The sequence below is a fragment of the Chelonia mydas genome, chromosome 5 (genome assembly GCF_015237465.2).
Source record: "Chelonia mydas isolate rCheMyd1 chromosome 5, rCheMyd1.pri.v2, whole genome shotgun sequence".
Classification (NCBI taxonomy): Eukaryota; Metazoa; Chordata; order Testudines; family Cheloniidae; genus Chelonia; species Chelonia mydas.
Window position 1 is genome coordinate 21,684,268 of NC_051245.2, and position 17,358 is coordinate 21,701,625.

At 41.0% G+C, this 17,358-nt stretch overlaps 1 protein-coding gene across 1 annotated transcript in view; it reads right to left on the bottom strand.

Moving 5' to 3' along the window:
- Window positions 1-9,371, bottom strand: part of CPLX4 (complexin 4) — a 32,273-nt gene extending 22,902 nt beyond the window's left edge. The window contains exons 1-2 of the mRNA XM_037903167.2: window positions 9,065-9,371; window positions 5,713-5,800 (exon numbers count right to left, since the gene is read on the bottom strand). Of these exons, the coding sequence (XP_037759095.1) occupies window positions 5,713-5,800; window positions 9,065-9,231 (255 nt within the window). The 5' untranslated portion in view covers window positions 9,232-9,371. The remainder of the gene's footprint in view (window positions 1-5,712; window positions 5,801-9,064) is intronic.
- Window positions 9,372-17,358: the final 7,987 nt, after the last annotated feature.

The following is a 17,358-nucleotide window of genomic DNA, read 5'->3' on the forward strand; positions in this document are numbered from 1 at the left end:
ATTTCAAAATTATTTTTAAATCAGATAAGTTTGGGCAACAAAAAATGCCCCCAACAAAAATCTGCTAAAAACACCCTTGTCTAACTCTAGTATGTTTATTTTTCTCCACCACCTTCCAGATCAAAGCAAAGAAGGGACACCAAGTGACTTCAGTATTTTTATCAACTTTGACCAGGTTAAATCCTTCTTATTGTGCTCAAATAAGCAAGAACAAAACTCATGGCAAAAGGTTTTATACTGCTAGCTAGAGCTGATGGAAATTTTTCGACCCAAAAATATTCTAATGAAAAAATGGCCTTTTTACAAACATTTTTGAGAAAAACTGACGACAGATTTTTTCCATTTTTTGGGGTGAAACTTGTCATGACTTTAATCTATATTTTAGACAAATTTTATTAAAATTGTTTTAAAAGACATTATAGAAAATGGACACCCCTTTTCTTCCCCCCCCCCCCCCCCCCGCCACAAATAATACACTGTTTTTCGTAAATAAGACATTTTGATAAAATCCATTCGAAATCATGCAAAATGGAACTTTTTTTTTTTAAAGTGTGACATTTTCCTGGATTTTCTGACCAGCTCTATCGGTAGCCTTCAGCCATGGTTATGCTATTACAGTAAAAACCCCATTTATCCGAATAAAAACTGAGGTCATGGAATTTATTGTGGTCAATGGAAGTGTCAGTAAAAATGGGAGTTTTTCCAGGTAAGTGATGCTCACAGAAGAATGTAATCTAAATTAGGATAACAGAAGCATTCAGATAAGAGGGGTTAATATAAGAGGGGCTCAACTGTTAGATTTATTGCTGGCACCCTACATTTTCCTTACCCATTTCAGTAGTTAGCACATTCTTTTTGCACAGGAAAGAAGATGCCATAGACTTATTTTTTCTTCCCAGAAAAATCCATTCCCAAATCTATGCTGTGGCAAAGTTAAAATTACAAGAGCTGACAGCTCATGGGAAGATTTTTTTCTTAACTTTTCTTTAAGTTGGGCCTTAATAAGGTAGTTGCCGATGGGTCCATGGTTGACTCTTTATTCCCTGCTGTTACATAACCTCTGTGATAGTAACCCTGAGCAATTATGAATGAAGTACCTTGGCGGATTAATAATTCGTTAGTTGAGGGCATTTTTAATGTTTTGAACTCCCTGTGGATTGTTAATTTCATTATTGCTGCTTAGTTAATATAGAGAACAAAGTTGCATGGAGACTTCTCAACATTTAATAGGGCCATCATCCCAGATAAATGCCTCCACCCAGTAAAAGAAGACTGCAGGAAAATGCTACGAGTTTACTGCTACAATAACCACAAGTTTATATACACTACACTAGTTACTAGAGCTTTACTGATAAGGCCTTGACTCGGCAGTCATATGTTCGATAAAATGTATCTTGATTCAGCCTATTTGAATCCTGGTCAGGGGACAGAGTCCACCAAAACAAAGGAAAGCCCACCCTCTCAGGTGAGGGCGGGACCACAGAGCCAGAAACTCAACTGATTACAAGAGACAAAGAATAAAAAATGGGGATGGGGTGCAGATCACAGGATCAAACAAGGGATCCAGAGGAGGACACCAAGCAGAGAACTCAAGACAATGCCACCTGTTCCAAGAAGGTGTCAGTCAATGCCATCCAGAGGAACTCTTGACAAAGGAATATACCTATAACTGATCGCTATATTTGGAGTCAGGAAGGAATTTCCCCCTGGGTCAGATTGGCTGAGACCCTGGGTTTTTTTTGCCTTCCTCTGCAGCATGGGGTATAGGTTGCCTGCAGGTTTAAACTAGTGTAAATGGTGGATTCTCTGTAACTTGAAGTCTTTAAATCATGATTTGAGGACTTCAGTAACACAGATAGAGGTTATGGGTCTATTACAGGAGTGGGTGGGTGAGATTCTGTGGCCTGCAATGTGCAGGAGGTCAGACTAGATGATCATGATGGTCCCTTCTGACCTTCAAATCTGAGAGTATGAGTCTATCTAAAATCTCAGAAATTCGGTATAGTTGAAGACCAAACACCCTTGTATGTTGTATTTGTACACAGTGGCTATTTTATCCAACCTGGAAAGAGAATCTCTCAAGGAATCTTTAAAATGCTGTGAAGTGATCCTATTGGAGCCTCATAGGCCTGCCGGAATTGTGAACCTAATTGTGGGAAAGTGGATGGAAGTTTATAAAATGGTCCAATCATCTATAAAATAAATGTTGATGGGAAAAGGCAACAAATGACCAACTCTGCCTGTTACAGGTACTTTAACCATTTTTAACCTTCTATCCACTTTCCCACAGTTAGGCTCTCAACTAATATGGACTACTAGACCCCAATGCACCTGCATGGAGCCCCATTTAAGTCCAACTTCATGGGCTGTGTGTAGCAAAGCAGTCCATCTGACAACAGGCTGCAGGATCAGGACCATACTACAGAAATACAATATTCAACAAGTGTGTTGGTGATTCAGAGATATCAGTTTCGTTTTTTGAGGTGTTGCCATTGTGCCCAGAGTGTTTAATGCATTTCTGAACCTGGGAAGAGAAAACTTGAAACTCAGTTAACACAGGAGAGGATTGAGGGGTTTGGACAAACACTATCTCTGCACTTATAAACATGATTTGACTCCACCCCGCTCTAATTTTTACATGGCTCCCCAATACCCTTTCTATTATGGGCCTGACCATGTAGCCTTAAATTACATGAAGAGCCCCACTGGAGATACATGATCAAAAACTGCTGGACCAAGTTCTATATCAACAGCATTTTTGAACCTGCTTCATCTCATTCTATTCTAAATGTGCTAAGCACAAAGGCATAGACAAATATAATGAGGCACAATTAACGGATCTGATCCTGCAAGGCCCTCTAGGTGGGAAAAAAAAAAATAAAATGAGAGACAACAGGTCGATATAACAAACAGATGTAGGGAGCAAAAGGAAACAGTGACTCAATTATGGTAAGTATAATGAGGATTAATATATTCATTTCAAAGGGTCTGACGTTAAAATTACAAAGACAATTGTAATTAATATTGCCGTCGTATGCTATACCACCCACTGTACATGTACTCATTGTATATGGAATATGCCAGAGAACCATTTATCTTTTTGCACTAGGCAAAAGTGTAAAGATTTTCAAGGACAATCATTGTAGTACTAATTGATGCAGCAGATGTTTGATTCCATATAAGAAACCTAGTTGGTTCCTGGTCTGGTTAAACTGTGGTCAGAAAAATACTTTTATTACAAGGTAGTCTTGGAAGAGCAGATATACTTTATTATGTAAACTCAGACCTTTGCACGAGGAAGTGAAGATGTAAGGCTGGCTTTTAAATTTTAAGGAGTTAGTTGCTCATACAGTACACAGAAATGTCCAGTATAAAAGGGCTTAAGGTGAATCATAGAATATCAGGGTTGGAAGGGACCCCAGAAGGTCATCTAGTCCAATCCCCTGCTCGAAGCAGGACCAATTCCCAGTTAAATCATCCCAGCCAGGGCTTTGTCAAGCCTGACCTTAAAAACCTCTAAGGAAGGAGATTCTACCACCTCCCTAGGTAACGCATTCCAGTGTTTCACCACCCTCTTAGTGAAAAAGTTTTTCCTAATATCCAATCTAAACCTCCCCCATTGCAACTTGAGACCATTACTCCTCGTTCTGTCATCTGCTACCATTGAGAACAGTCTAGAGCCATCCTCTTTGGAACCCCCTTTCAGGTAGTTGAAAGCAGCTATCAAATCCCCCCTCATTCTTCTCTTCCGCAGACTAAACAATCCCAGCTCCCTCAGCCCCTCCTCATAAGTCATGTGCTCTAGACCCCTAATCATTTTTGTTGCCCTTCGCTGGACTCTCTCCAATTTATCCACGTCCTTCTTGTAGTGTGGGGCCCAAAACTGGACACAGTACTCCAGATGAGGCCTCACCAGTGTCGAATAGAGGGGAACGATCACGTCCCTCGATCTGCTCGCTATGCCCCTACTTATACATCCCAAAATGCCATTGGCCTTCTTGGCAACAAGGGCACACTGCTGACTCATATCCAGCTTCTCGTCCACTGTCACCCCTAGGTCCTTTTCCGCAGAACTGCTGCCTAGCCATTCGGTCCCTAGTCTGTAGCGGTGCATTGGATTCTTCCATCCTAAGTGCAGGACCCTGCACTTATCCTTATTGAACCTCATCAGATTTCTTTTGGCCCAATCCTCCAATTTGTCTAGGTCCTTCTGTATCCTATCCCTGCCCTCCAGCATATCTACCACTCCTCCCAGTTTAGTATCATCCGCAAATTTGCTGAGAGTGCAATCCACACCATCCTCCAGATCATTTATGAAGATATTGAACAAAACCGGCCCCAGGACCGACCCCTGTGGCACTCCACTTGACACCGGCTGCCAACTAGACATGGAGCCATTGATCACTACCCGTTGAGCCCGACAATCTAGCCAGCTTTCTACCCACCTTATGAAGAGGCTTGTGAAGAGACTAAGCATTCCTAAATACGTCCATACCTAGTCTAGTGTAGCTGCTCACAGAGCTATTAGCTTCCCAGGAAGGCTGAATGGCCCAGAATTATTCACAGGGCTTCTTAGCCTTCAAAAAGAGGGTTGAGTAGGGAATCAAGGGGGAAAAAGACATATTATCGATGAGGACAAATCAGTCTTTTAGAGGAAATGGAATAAAAGCTGAAATTTCAAGCAGAGAATTGGCAAATGAAGTTAACCAAAGCAATCTTGCTACAGAGCTCTCCTAACCCACCAGGCAAGTCCACTAATAAGAGAAAAAAATAAGTTCAGTATCAGAAAAAATTGATTAGTAGCTCAGTTAGCCCAAGTACTGTGCGGAAAAACCCAGCCTTGTCCACCTCAACACGTGGCAGTGAGTTATGGTCCACAACATTCCACAGTGGTCTCTAAGGCCTTGTCTCGGAGAAACGTAGAAGGAAATTTTGCTACTTTCCACAGGCTGAAACCATAGCAAAATGCTACAACTATGAACTCAGAAGTGACTAGAAAAGAAAAAGGAGGTGACTAGAAAAGAAAAAGGAGGTGTGGTTGCAAGTTCTGATTAGTGGAGATGAATCACATACTTGGGTCAGATTGGCAGCTGCTGGAGGAGGCCAGGCGTGAACTCAGAAAGAACAGGATGGAGTCTCAATGAATCCCTGTCAATTTTCGGAGCAACTAGTTCAGATACTATGATTTCTCATTAACTTAACTCTATGGACAGACATATACACATCTTTCTACATATTCATTTGGATACCAGTCTAGGAAATGTCACTGTCTTAAGGGTTAACCATGCTATCTACAATGCTTCTGATGCCATCACAGCTTGCCCAGGCTGTTAATAATGTCGGATGCATCCAATGAGGTGAGCTGTAGCTCATGAAAGCTTAGGCTCAAATAAATTGGTTAGTCTCTAAGGTGCCACAAGTCCTCCTTTTCTTTTTGCGGACACAGACTAACATGGCTGCTACTCTGAAACCTGAAAATCACTACCCGCTTTTGAGAACCTAGAGCCCAGCCTTCCTCCATTTTTGTGTTATGTGAAGTCTAGTGTAGCATAGCATAGGGATCTCTTTGGCCAAGAGACTTGACAGTCTCAATGTGCACATTTGCTGGAAGATGACATGGGTATGGAAATCTCCCTAGCCAGACAGCAGGTCTGATTGCAGCTGTTTTAAAATTGGCCTGCGAACTAGGTCATGATTATGACTTTGTCTTACCTTAGGCAGCCTGTACTTTTCTCTTAGATGAACCCTCAGACAGGCTCTCTCTGCCTTTTTTTGTGCAAATGCTGCATCTCTCTCCATCCTGAAATCAAAATAAGACGAGTGTAACCAGAAACCCATCATGTGACAACTTGTCATTGTCACGGAACTAATTACTCAGCTATAGAAAACTAAAGGCTGAAGTCATTCTCATCCCATTTTATGCTTTAACACAGCATAGTCTGTATCAGACTAAACAAACAACAACGAACACACGCAGAGCTCTTTCCAGACATTTACTAATCAGCTTCATGGCACCTATAGGAGATAGGTTAGTATTATGCTCATTTTACAGAGGAACTTGAGACACAAAGTTAAGTTACTGGTCCAAAGCTAGAAATGGAGTCACGGTTAGAGGTTGCACTAGAAGTCAGGAGTCCTTGATTACCAGGCCTGTGCTCAAACTAGTAGGTCATTAATCTCTGTAAGAAATGAAGGACAAGTCTAATGATGTAAGTTATGTTTTGGTCTCTCCTCCAGTTTTGTTCTCTCTGCTTGGCTGGATCTTGCACTGATTATCACTGGGATCAATGGAGAGCTCTTTACAACAGAATCTGAAAGTTCAAATCTTTCCCTGATAATCTGAGAGGAGACTCTTACCCTCCATTCAGTAAAAATATGCCTGTTCAAGGGAGGCAGCTATATCACCACAAATTTAATGGGAGCAAAACAATAAAATAAAATAAAAGTGGTCATAGGTCTGTTTACCTCTCACATGACCATTGCTTCCAAGCGATATTTTATAGGGACGCTACTTTTGGGCCAAATGCAACAGTCCTTAATCAAAACTCCAGGATTTGGCCATTCCTATCAAATGTCTTCCGAGACTGAAGCCAAATAAGGGGTAAACAGACATTCGTCACTGCCAAATTTATGAATGGCCATTTTACTGAATCAAGGAAAAATCTGACTTAAATTGATTTCAAAAACATTCACTGTGATTTTTGGTTAGATTGTTTATATTTTCAGCTGTAAAGTTAATAACGCTACAGCTGGTTGAGAAATATCCCCCGCGCCTCCCCCCCCACGATTCTCCAAACTTCTTCATTTTCATGAATTTCTTTCATAACATGTTTGGTTTTTGTACAAAACCCAAAAGTGGTTTGATCAAATCTTAACCATAAGCTTTCAGAACAATATAGTGGATTTAGCAGAAAAACTTCCTTTAAAGTTAAAAACCTGCATACATAATGTGCAATTGCCTGCCATGCAGTTTCCTGTTCCTGTCCACTAGAGGCTAATGGGCTGTTGTGGATTCATAACAAACTGTGACATATCTATTAGGTCGTGTAGTCCACCTCTTGCTGTTGCAACATTATTTTCTGTGGAACATATTCTAGAGTTTCATGTAAACTAGTTTTAAGCATCCACTTGAAAAGCTATTCCACAGCTGAAGTAGACCTCACTCAGGAACTTATTCTGATATTCACCATACATTTTCTCACCTAATGTCATCCCAATACTCTAGGTAGCCTGCCCGTGTACAATAATAAGAGATTCTCTTTCTGCATTTTTACATCCATCACATACTTGTAGATAGTCGTTTCCCACTTATTTATTGCTATCATCAAATCTTTACAAAGAAGATGGGGTCAAAGTGTGATTTCAGAGAGGAAGTTCTAGAAAATCAAGGCTAGAATTGATGCCCATCTATCATGAATAGTGAAATCAACCTGCTTGTAATGCAGGAGAATGGACTATGTGACTCATTAGAGGACCCCTTTGCTGTTAACAAGTCTCTCATTTGCTCGTTTACATGCCTTCCTGATGAATGGTGACTGATGCATTTTCACATTTTTAACCTAAGCAGTGTTGGTTAGAGGTTAAACAAAAATAGTGGAGACAACGGGGTCACGTCAGGAGTTCTAATCCAGTCTGAGCCTCTGACTCACTGTGTGACCTTGGGCAAGTCATTTAACCTCTTTGATCCTCAGGCTGTGCAGCCGTAAAACTGAGTAAAATTAGGTCACTAAAACCAGATGTTGTATCTGTGATCATGTTTCCAGGATGAACTGACATACAATTACAGAACTAATTGCAGTGTCCAATTCCATCATTCAGTTTTTCTATGCAAAAACACTTAACCATTTTCATTACAGTTCCCCTATCCCCACCTGTGCTGGAAGGGAAATTGTTCAGTTATTGACTTATAGCACAGCTTCATATTTAAAAACACAGCAGACTTCAAAACATTATTGAAATAACATGTTCTTCTCTTTCAAATCTTTTCTCCTCTCCAGATTTCTTGCTTTGCTTATCTATTCCAGCACAGCATCTTTTGGCCGGCTGATTGAAAAAAAAAAAATAATCTCCCCCTATGTAATGTACCACAAAAGAAGGTAACATTTTGAATTGTTTTTACAAACAGGTTATATTTATTCAGAATTTTATGACTGAAGTTGCTGCTGCTAAATATAGACCTGGATACCTCTTAAATTCCATAAGTCATTAACCTTTCACCTATAATCATCTTAAATGTAGGATTTATACAACCATTATGTAATTGATCGTTAGTGAACTAGATGCAGTGGAGATTTAGAATTCAATTGTCTTTCTTTATTATTATGCAGGGTTTAAATTCCTATCTGCTTGAAACCCATTATTTTACTTTATATCTACTATGTAAACAATGCCTACGCATTTTATTTGTCAGAAGGTGGTTACGGATTGCAATTATCAGCCAAATAAAATTCCTGAGCTGTAAACAGAGAGCAAAACCTCTCTGCTTCATTTAATAGAGAGTTTGGACAACTGAAAAAATGGTTTAAATTTATAGTTTTGAAATTAGTCAAGCATCCTTCAAATAAACATTACCAGCTTTACATTCTTCATTCCTCCCTGTCCTCAATTTTTGCAATAATAAATGGGGGAGATTAAATATTTTAAGCATATCAGATTTAGTGTTTTAAGTGGGTCAATCATATGATTTTCAGCATTAACCACTGCATTCTTAGATTGCAACCAGCATTTACACCATTAAACTTACAGAAATAAACTTGAAAGAAATTATCTTGCCCATAAGGAAGCAGAAAGCAACACCAGCACAAGATGTGTAGGTGAGTGTGTGGGGAGGTGGGGAGGGTGGAAATGAGGGTGAAGGATGAAACCATGATACAAAACATCTTACAATTTTCAACTAGATGAGCTTTTGTTTTGGAGAGGCTGTTCAGAAAGCAATGTTCCCTATGCTTAAAAATAGGAATGTGGGGTAAGGAGACAATGTTCTGGCTTTTTCTGGGGTTATTCTCAGATGAGCCAAGTCATCATGAATTAGTCACACATTGATAATAAGGGAATGTGTACTCACTTCTCCTCAACAATTTGCTTTTGATATTCCTCATATTCCTCTCTAGTCATTCCTGCTGCTGCAGCTGGGTCGGAAGGACCACTTTCTTCTTTGCTTTCCTCACCTCCACCACCAAGTCCTAAATTCTTGACCTGGTTGCTCAACATGCTTTTCATTAAGAAAGCCATTTTCTTCCCAAGAAAATTTAAAAACCAAACCAAACCAAACAGGCTCCTGAAAGATAACAATACGTTTGTCAGCAAAGGAATTTCTACAGCCTCAGCAGCTCTTCAAGGGCACAATGCTAGTGAGAAGTGGATGCCAAAAACAGTTCGTCAGCCATAATCTGGATTAAAGTGGTGAACTCCTTAGTATCTAGAGGCAGATGGTTCAGATTACTCCAAAAAGTCATTAGATGCAGCTACCTACTTTTAATATTAATACCTTAAGCTAATTGTAAATACAGAAAAATTCACATAGTTCACAATAGCATTTTGATTTTAGTCTTAAAACTCTCAAGTACATGGAGACCAAAAAGCCTTAATCAGAACACACAGTATCTGAAATAAAATCGACAATTACATGGTTGATTCCATGATCACAGCAGAATTGTAAAATTCAGGCTACTGAGCAGCAAATTCTGTTGGATGTACACAGTCCAATGAGATCTGAAAAGTAGGATTCTTCATTAAGCAAAAACAATCTTTTTATCCATTAATATTTTTATCCCATTGGACAGAAAGTACAGTACAATGGGGGTTTTCTTCATCTGCTTTTTCAAGCCTTTTAAATGGTTGGTTTCTAGGACAGATGAACGAATCCTTAGTGTGATCAGAACTTTTTTTTTTTTTTTAAATAGAGGGAAGAAATTATATCTTCCCATTTTTCTCCACCATTTTGATTTACTTATGGCACTAAACTCTCTCTAGACCATCATTTGATTGGCACTGCATGGAATATTTAGTGCGGAAGGTTCTTAGTCAGGTAAGAAGAAATGCATTTTGTTCAGCTAGCTTACAGCATTGCTATCCTTTGTCTGAAAATTGTCTTCTTGGGACTGGTCTTGCATACCCTTACTCACATGAATGAGCCCACTGACTTCAGTGGAATTAGTTGTGTGACTTGGGTATACTCATATAAGGGTTTGCAGGAGCTGGCATTTAAGATTGCAAACTCTTTGGGGACAGGAAACTGTTTATATGTCTCAAATGCCTTGCACACTTTGGAGTATTTTTATAATCACACCGAGGATTATTGGGTACTGTTTAATGAAATATTTTTGAGCTCTGATCATCAAAATGGCTCTCCCAATGCAGTCGTCATTTCATTGGCAATATGGGAGGAGTCCAGTTCAGTTAATGCCCTAATCTACATTAGTACCTTTCTAATTAAAGCACTCCCTGCTACTAAAAAAAAAAAGTGCAGGATGTCCAGTAATCCTGGATTATCTCTGATTAATCAACAGACTTTAACTTTCCTTTTGAAAACAGATAAATATTACTTAGGAGAATTTAAAATCAAACAAAATACATCTGATCTACTGAAAAGATTTACAAAACTATTGTTTTTTTTTAAAGCCTGAAATCATTTTGTAAACATTATGCTCCCCTTTAAGGTCCTGCATAACTGAATTCTTTGGGAGTAGGGATTGCCTTCTACTTTGCTGGTTTATTCAGCACCTAGCAAAACTGGGCTCCAGGTACTTTCCAAAGTTTCAGTCATCCAATCAGGGACCAAGAAACAAGAATATGCAAATTATGTGACCAATCACAGTTTGAACAGAAAATTTGGACCAGTGGCAGCTCACGAGCAAGCCACAGACTGAAACTGATGCACAAACTGTTTGCCAGATAATGAATAAAACTCATTATCTGGTCATGCGGTTTGCAAACAGAAAAAAGAAAAATAACCCAACCTGTTCCATTCATTGGCCAGAATACAGATACATGCATCACTTTTGGTTTGACAAAGGACTATTAAGAATTTGCACAGATACAGTTGCCAATCTCTAAATTACTATGAGCCCACATCACGCAGAAGAGAGTAACAATAGTAGTAATTAATGTCTTACATTTACACAGCACCTTTACAAACTCTATAGATAAGCATCACCATGCCCATCATAGAGGGGAAGTTGCTTCCAAAATGAATCATGGCTGCTGTTAAAGGCTGAAATCCAGGTAGAGTGCACAGTCCAGACAAATCCATGTGGAGCTGAGGAATGGTCTTCATCCCCAATCTACAGCAGGTGGCATGTTTCAGCTATGTGGGCATAGCAGAAATATCAGTTTTACTAGGTCCTGCATAAATGGGTTGATACATGGTTCTGTACACTTTGCAGAACGTCTGGCTATATCTTTGTCTCACCCCTGCAAAGTGCCCAGAGAGCTGCAATGGAGTTGACGTTCAGAATCCCCTGCACAAGCTTTCTCTGGTCTGGCAGCTCTGCAGGGATTTGGGTACTCAAATACCATGATGACTGGTGCATCTTAACCTGAATGGGACATTTTATTCTTCAAGTGGTTAGCTGACGTACTCTGAAGCTAGGAACCGGAGTTCTCTAGTTTTGCTTGGAGTAGCTTATTGTGACAGAACAAAATTCAGATGTATTGGTACAAGAAAAATCTCACCATGCTGCTTCTGGAACAGCAGCCCTAGAAAACACTCCCTTTCTCTTTGTTAGGTCAAGAAAGACCTGTCCTCTGTTTACTAATGTATGTAAGATCGTATCATGAGGATCAAGACAGGAGATGACCTCTCAGAAGCAGGCTGGCAACACTCCTGCACAGCCCATCTTCCTCTTAGCGAACAAGCATTTGCTGGCTGTGGTGCACAGTGAGAGCAATGCAATTATGTATGAAGACCACTTGAGGCTCTGAGCCACATGATGGATGTTTCCTTCGGACCAGTGGCTCCTCTGCCACATCTATATTTAAAACCCAAAAGATACAGACTTCCTCCCATTTTTTCTGTTTCACACCTCTTTTTGGTCCCTGTCCTTCTGCGCTCGGTAGTATCACTCCTCAGTGACCTAAAGGAGGATACAAAGTAACTCTCAATGTCATCAACCTAGTTTTAAGTGGCTTTCCCCAGCCCATCCAGTGAGTTAGTGTCAGAGGCAGGATTAGAATTTAGAGTTCCTGCATCTCAGCTAAATCCAACAGGCCAGCAGTTGGATTGATGGACCACCACTTGTCCATAGGCACTTCCTACTAGTCAGTACAATAAAGCATTTGGAACTGTCACCTCTTCAGGGCAGGGACAGTCTTCTAGTTCTGCATTCAGAACATAAGAATAACTATACTGGGTCAGACCAATGATCCAGCCAACCCAGTATCCTGTCTTCCGACAGTGGCCAATACCAGAAGCTTCAGAAGGAATGATCAGAACAGAGTAATTATCAAGTGATCTATCCCCTGTTGTCCAGTCCCAGCCTCTGGCAGCCAGAGGTTTAGGGACATCCAGAGCATGGGATTGCATCCCTGACCATCTTGGCTAATAGCCATTGATGCACCTATCTTCCATGAACTTACCTAATTCTTTTCTGAACCCAGTGTGACAAAGTTCCTGCTCTACCTTGGTGGGTCCTGCGCTTATTGGGGGATTTTGCTCACCTCAGAGATTCACGGCAACCCTCAGTTTGGCCACTTTCATGGCTCAAATCTGCTGTTCACTCAGATAACCTCATCACTGGCCAGCCTGGGGAAAAAAGAGTAAGAACAATCCCTGCAGTTTCTGCTGATCCACCCTGTGGGTCGGGGACCAGCTCAGAGACCTTCACCTCTGGTGGAAGCTCCTGTGTTGGGTCAGGAGTTGGGAGGTTTGGGGGGAACCCGGGCCTGCCCTCTACCCCAGGTTCCAGCCCAGGGCCCTGTGGACTGCAGCTGTCTAGAGTGCCTTCTGGAACAGCTGTGCGACAGCTACAATTCCCTGGGCTACTTCCCCATGGCCTCCTCCCAACACCTTCTTTGTCCTCACCACAGGACCTTCCTCCTGATGTCTGTTAATGCTTGTACTCCTCAGTCCTCCAGCAGCACGTCCTCTCACTCCCAGCTCCTTACACGCACACCTCACTAACTGGAGTGACAGCCTTTTTAAACCAGATGTCTTGATTAGCCTTAATTAATTCTAGCAGCTTCCCAATTGGCTACAGGTGTCCTAATTAGCCTGCCTGCCTTAATTAGTTCCAGAAAGTTCCTGAGTATTCTGTAGTAGTTCCTGTTATCTTATCCAGGGAAAAGGGACCTGCTTAACCTGGAACTAATGTATCTATCTTCAACCACTCTCTTGTAGCCATCTGGCCTGACCCTGTCACACCAGTTATACTTTTGGCCTACACAACATCCCCTGGCAATGAGTTCCACAGGTTGACAGCGCATTGGGTGAAGAAATGCTTCCTTTTGTTTATTTTAAACCTGCTGCCTGTTGATTTCATTGGGTGATCCCTGGTTCTTGTGTTATGTGAAGGTTAAATAATACTTCCTTATTCACTTTCTCCACACCATTCATGGCTTTATAGACCTCTGTCATATCCCCCATCAATCATTTCTTTTCTAAGCTAACCAGTCCCAGTCTTTTTAAATCTCCCCTCATTTAGAAGCTATTCCATACCCTTAAAACATTTTTGTTGTCCCTTTCCATTTCTAATGTATCTTTTTTGAGATAGGGTGACCAGAACTGCAGGCAGCATTCAAGGGGTGGGCATAGCATGGATTTATATAGTGGCATTATATCTACTGTCTTATTATCTATCCCTTTTCTAATGATTCCTACTCTTTTTGGCCTGCTCGTGCACACTGAGCAGATATTTTCAGAGCTAGCTACTAAAACTCCAAGATCTCTTTCTTGAGTGGTAACAGCTAATTTAGACCTCATCATTTTATATGTATAGTTGGGATTATGTTTTTCAATGTGCATTACTTATCAACATTAAATTTCATCTGCCATTTTCTTGCTCAGTCACCCAGTTTCATAAGAAACTTTGTAACTCTTCAAAGTCAGTTTTGGACTTAACTATCTTGAGTAATTTTCTATCTTCTCCAAATTTTGCCACGTCACCGTTTACCCCTTTTTCCAGACTATTTATGAATATATTGAACAGCACTGGCGCCAGTACTAGATCCTTGGGGGACACCACTATTTACCTCTCTCCATTGTGAAAACTGACAATTTATTCCTACTCTTTGTTTCCTATCTTTTAACCAGTTACTGATCCATGAGAGGACCTTCCCTCTTATCCCATGACTTCAGAGTCTTTGATGGAGGGACCTTGCCAAAGGCTTTCTGAAAGTCCAAGTACACTGTGCTCATTGGATCATCCTTGTCCACACATTTGTCACCTGCTTCAAGGAATTCTAATAGATTGGTGAGGCATGATTTCTCTTTACAAAAGCTGTGTCAACTCTTCCCCAACAAATTGTGTTCATCTGTGTGTCTGATAATTCTGTTCTTTACTATAGTTTCAACCAATTTGCCTGATACTGAAGTTACGCTTACTGGCCTGTAATTGCCAGGATCGCCTCTGGAGCCTTTTTAAAAAACTGGCATCACATTAGCTATCCCTCAGTCATCTGGTACAGGAGCTGATTTAAGTGATAGGTTACAAACCACAGTGAGTAGTTCTGCAAATTCATACTTGATTTTATCAATTTTCTCCAATACCTTCTCTTCTGACATCTCAATCGGGAACAGTTCTGCAGATTTGTCCCCTAAAAAGAATGGCTCAAGTGTGGGAATCGCCCCACATCCTCTGCAGTGAAGACTGATGCAAAGAATTCATTTAGCTTCTCCACAAAGGCCTTGTCTTCCTTGAGTGCTCCTTTAGCACCTCAATCGTCCAGTGGTTCCAATGATCGTTTGGCAGGCTTCCTGCTCCTAATGTACTTAAATTTTTTCCTGTTAGTTTTGTGTCTTTTGCTAGTTGCTCTTCAAATTCTTCTTTTGGCCTGCCTAATTATACTTTTACACTAGACTTGCCAGAGTTTATGCTCCTTTCTATTTTCCTCAGTAAGATTTGACTTCCAATTTTTAAAGGATGCCTTTTGGTCTCTGCCTTTTTTAAGCTGTTCAGCCATGGCTTAGCTGGTGACCACACTTGCAGCCCTGTAGGAGATTCATAGATTTTTAAGGCCAGAAGGGACCATTATGATCATCTAGTCTGATCTCCTGCATAATGCACACCATAGAATTTCACCCAGTATTCCCTGCAGCAAGTCCATAATGTTTCATTGAGCTAGAGCATATCGTTTAGAAAGACATCCAGTTTTGATTTCAATCCACTCCATCCCTAAGTAAGTTGTTCTAATGATCAATTACCCTGTTAGAATTTTGCACTTTATTTCAAGTTTGAATTTGTTTAGCTTCAGCTTCCAGTGCTTGAGTTGAGCCTTCATTAGACAAGGAAAAGGCTGGGAGGGCTACAGGAATGATGTTCCTAGCCCAGCCAGGGAGAAGGTTTTCTGTTGCACAGCTTTGGATTACCCCCATAGCAGAATAGAGGGTGCTTCAGAACTTAGCGTTGTTCTGCCCTCTTTGTGTCATGCTGTCTTGTAGTAGCGAAGCAGCTGCAGCTCAGACATTAAGGGGTAACAATATATTAAATTGGGGAAGGGATGCCTGGAGTGAAAGACTCCCTTGGATTTGCAAGAGAACAAGAAAGAGCCATACTGACCGATAAAGCAATAAAAGTAAAGATCAAAATATAGAAGAGACATGTAACACTAGCCAGTTCAGTGCAGAGGACGACCTTCCTGTGGGACACAAGAGGCCATTTAGTTTTATGCAGGCTGCCTGTCTAAATCCTTGGAGCCTGTGCTGTAGTAAACCAGTCAAAATGCATGAACAGGCACAATGCCATTTAGCAGATGGACACGAGGAGGAGGGAACTAAGAGGCCATCTCTGATTGTGTTCTACAGCTGAAAATTTCTGCACAGCTATTCCTCTGCAGATTATGCACATGCTGACCATCACCGCTCAAGCACCTGACAATATTGGCTTTCAGAAACATAAAACATTGCTTCCGCAGCTGGGCTGCGGAGAACAGAAGTGCATGCTGCATGGAAAGGAGTAAGGAATGGGAAATATAAGATTCTCTAGTCTCCTTATCAACACCCACTGCTGTGGCCTACAGTCTTGCTCCCCAATTGCCTTTTTGCTAAATACTGTCTAGTACCATTTCCCCTTAGTTTCCACGTATAAAGGCAGCAAGCCACTTCCGAAGCCTGTTAGTAAGTTACCCCTGATTCACTGGTATCTGATACAGGGAGGAAACACCAAACCAGAGGTGGTCTTTGGTTCAACAAAGCCCTACTCTAGCTCCCTCCAAACTCTGCTTCCTAGTTGCCTCTAACACCCATATCCCTCACACAACACCTTGTCAGGGATTTCTGCTAACAATGCCTCCAAGCCCTGCATAGAGCAAGCAGCAAACCAGAGGCAAAGGACAGCTACGCAAACAGGTTAGGTGAGGGCATTTTGGCAATTTAATCACCATAATCACATGAGACCAAAGAGAGGGAAGCAGGGTTGGCATCAGAGTGAGATCCTCACTCCTGTTCCAGGCCCATAAAGGGGTCTCCCTGCAAGAAATGAGGAAGACTGCTATAAGGGTGACTTCCTGAGGACCCCTCCGTAAGCCCTGTGGTCTGGAGAGGCATGGCCATTGCACGATTGAACCCCTGTCCATTAACGGACCATAAAAATGTTTTGGGGTAATTAATACTGATAATGCAAAAACTTAGAGCCCTTTAAAACTAGCAGCTATGCTCAAGCGATTCTAAAAATAAAGGGAGATCACCACGCCTGTTAGTGGGTTAAGTCAGTGAGAAGTTAATGCTGTTTGCCCAAGTTTAGATTCCACAGAAGCAGAGGAAACATATAGCCAAAATGATTCAAGGGACATATTCTTAAGTGTAATTCTGGCTGTATAAACGAAACAGTTGGCAGCGTAAGGAAACTTCAGGAACATAAATATGGAAGTTTACTTTACCCCCGTCTTCCCATACCAGAGCGTCACAATCCCCGCTCCCTAATTTTAGTCTAAGTACTTGACAGACCTAGATTCAGGCATGAACAAACAGCCGATCTTGTCTTAAAGAAACCTTCATACTTAACTAACACTGGAAAACACCATAGCTCTAATATACATCATTTGTGAAGAAATCTCCCTGTAGCTCTCTGTTGCCAAGAGGTGAGGGACAGGTGAAGAGTTAAATACTTAATTACACTAGAATTTTAGAAGAGTTAAATTCCTCATCACTCACACAAGTGGAGTCAGAACTCAGAGTAAACACAAATATATTCTATATATATATAT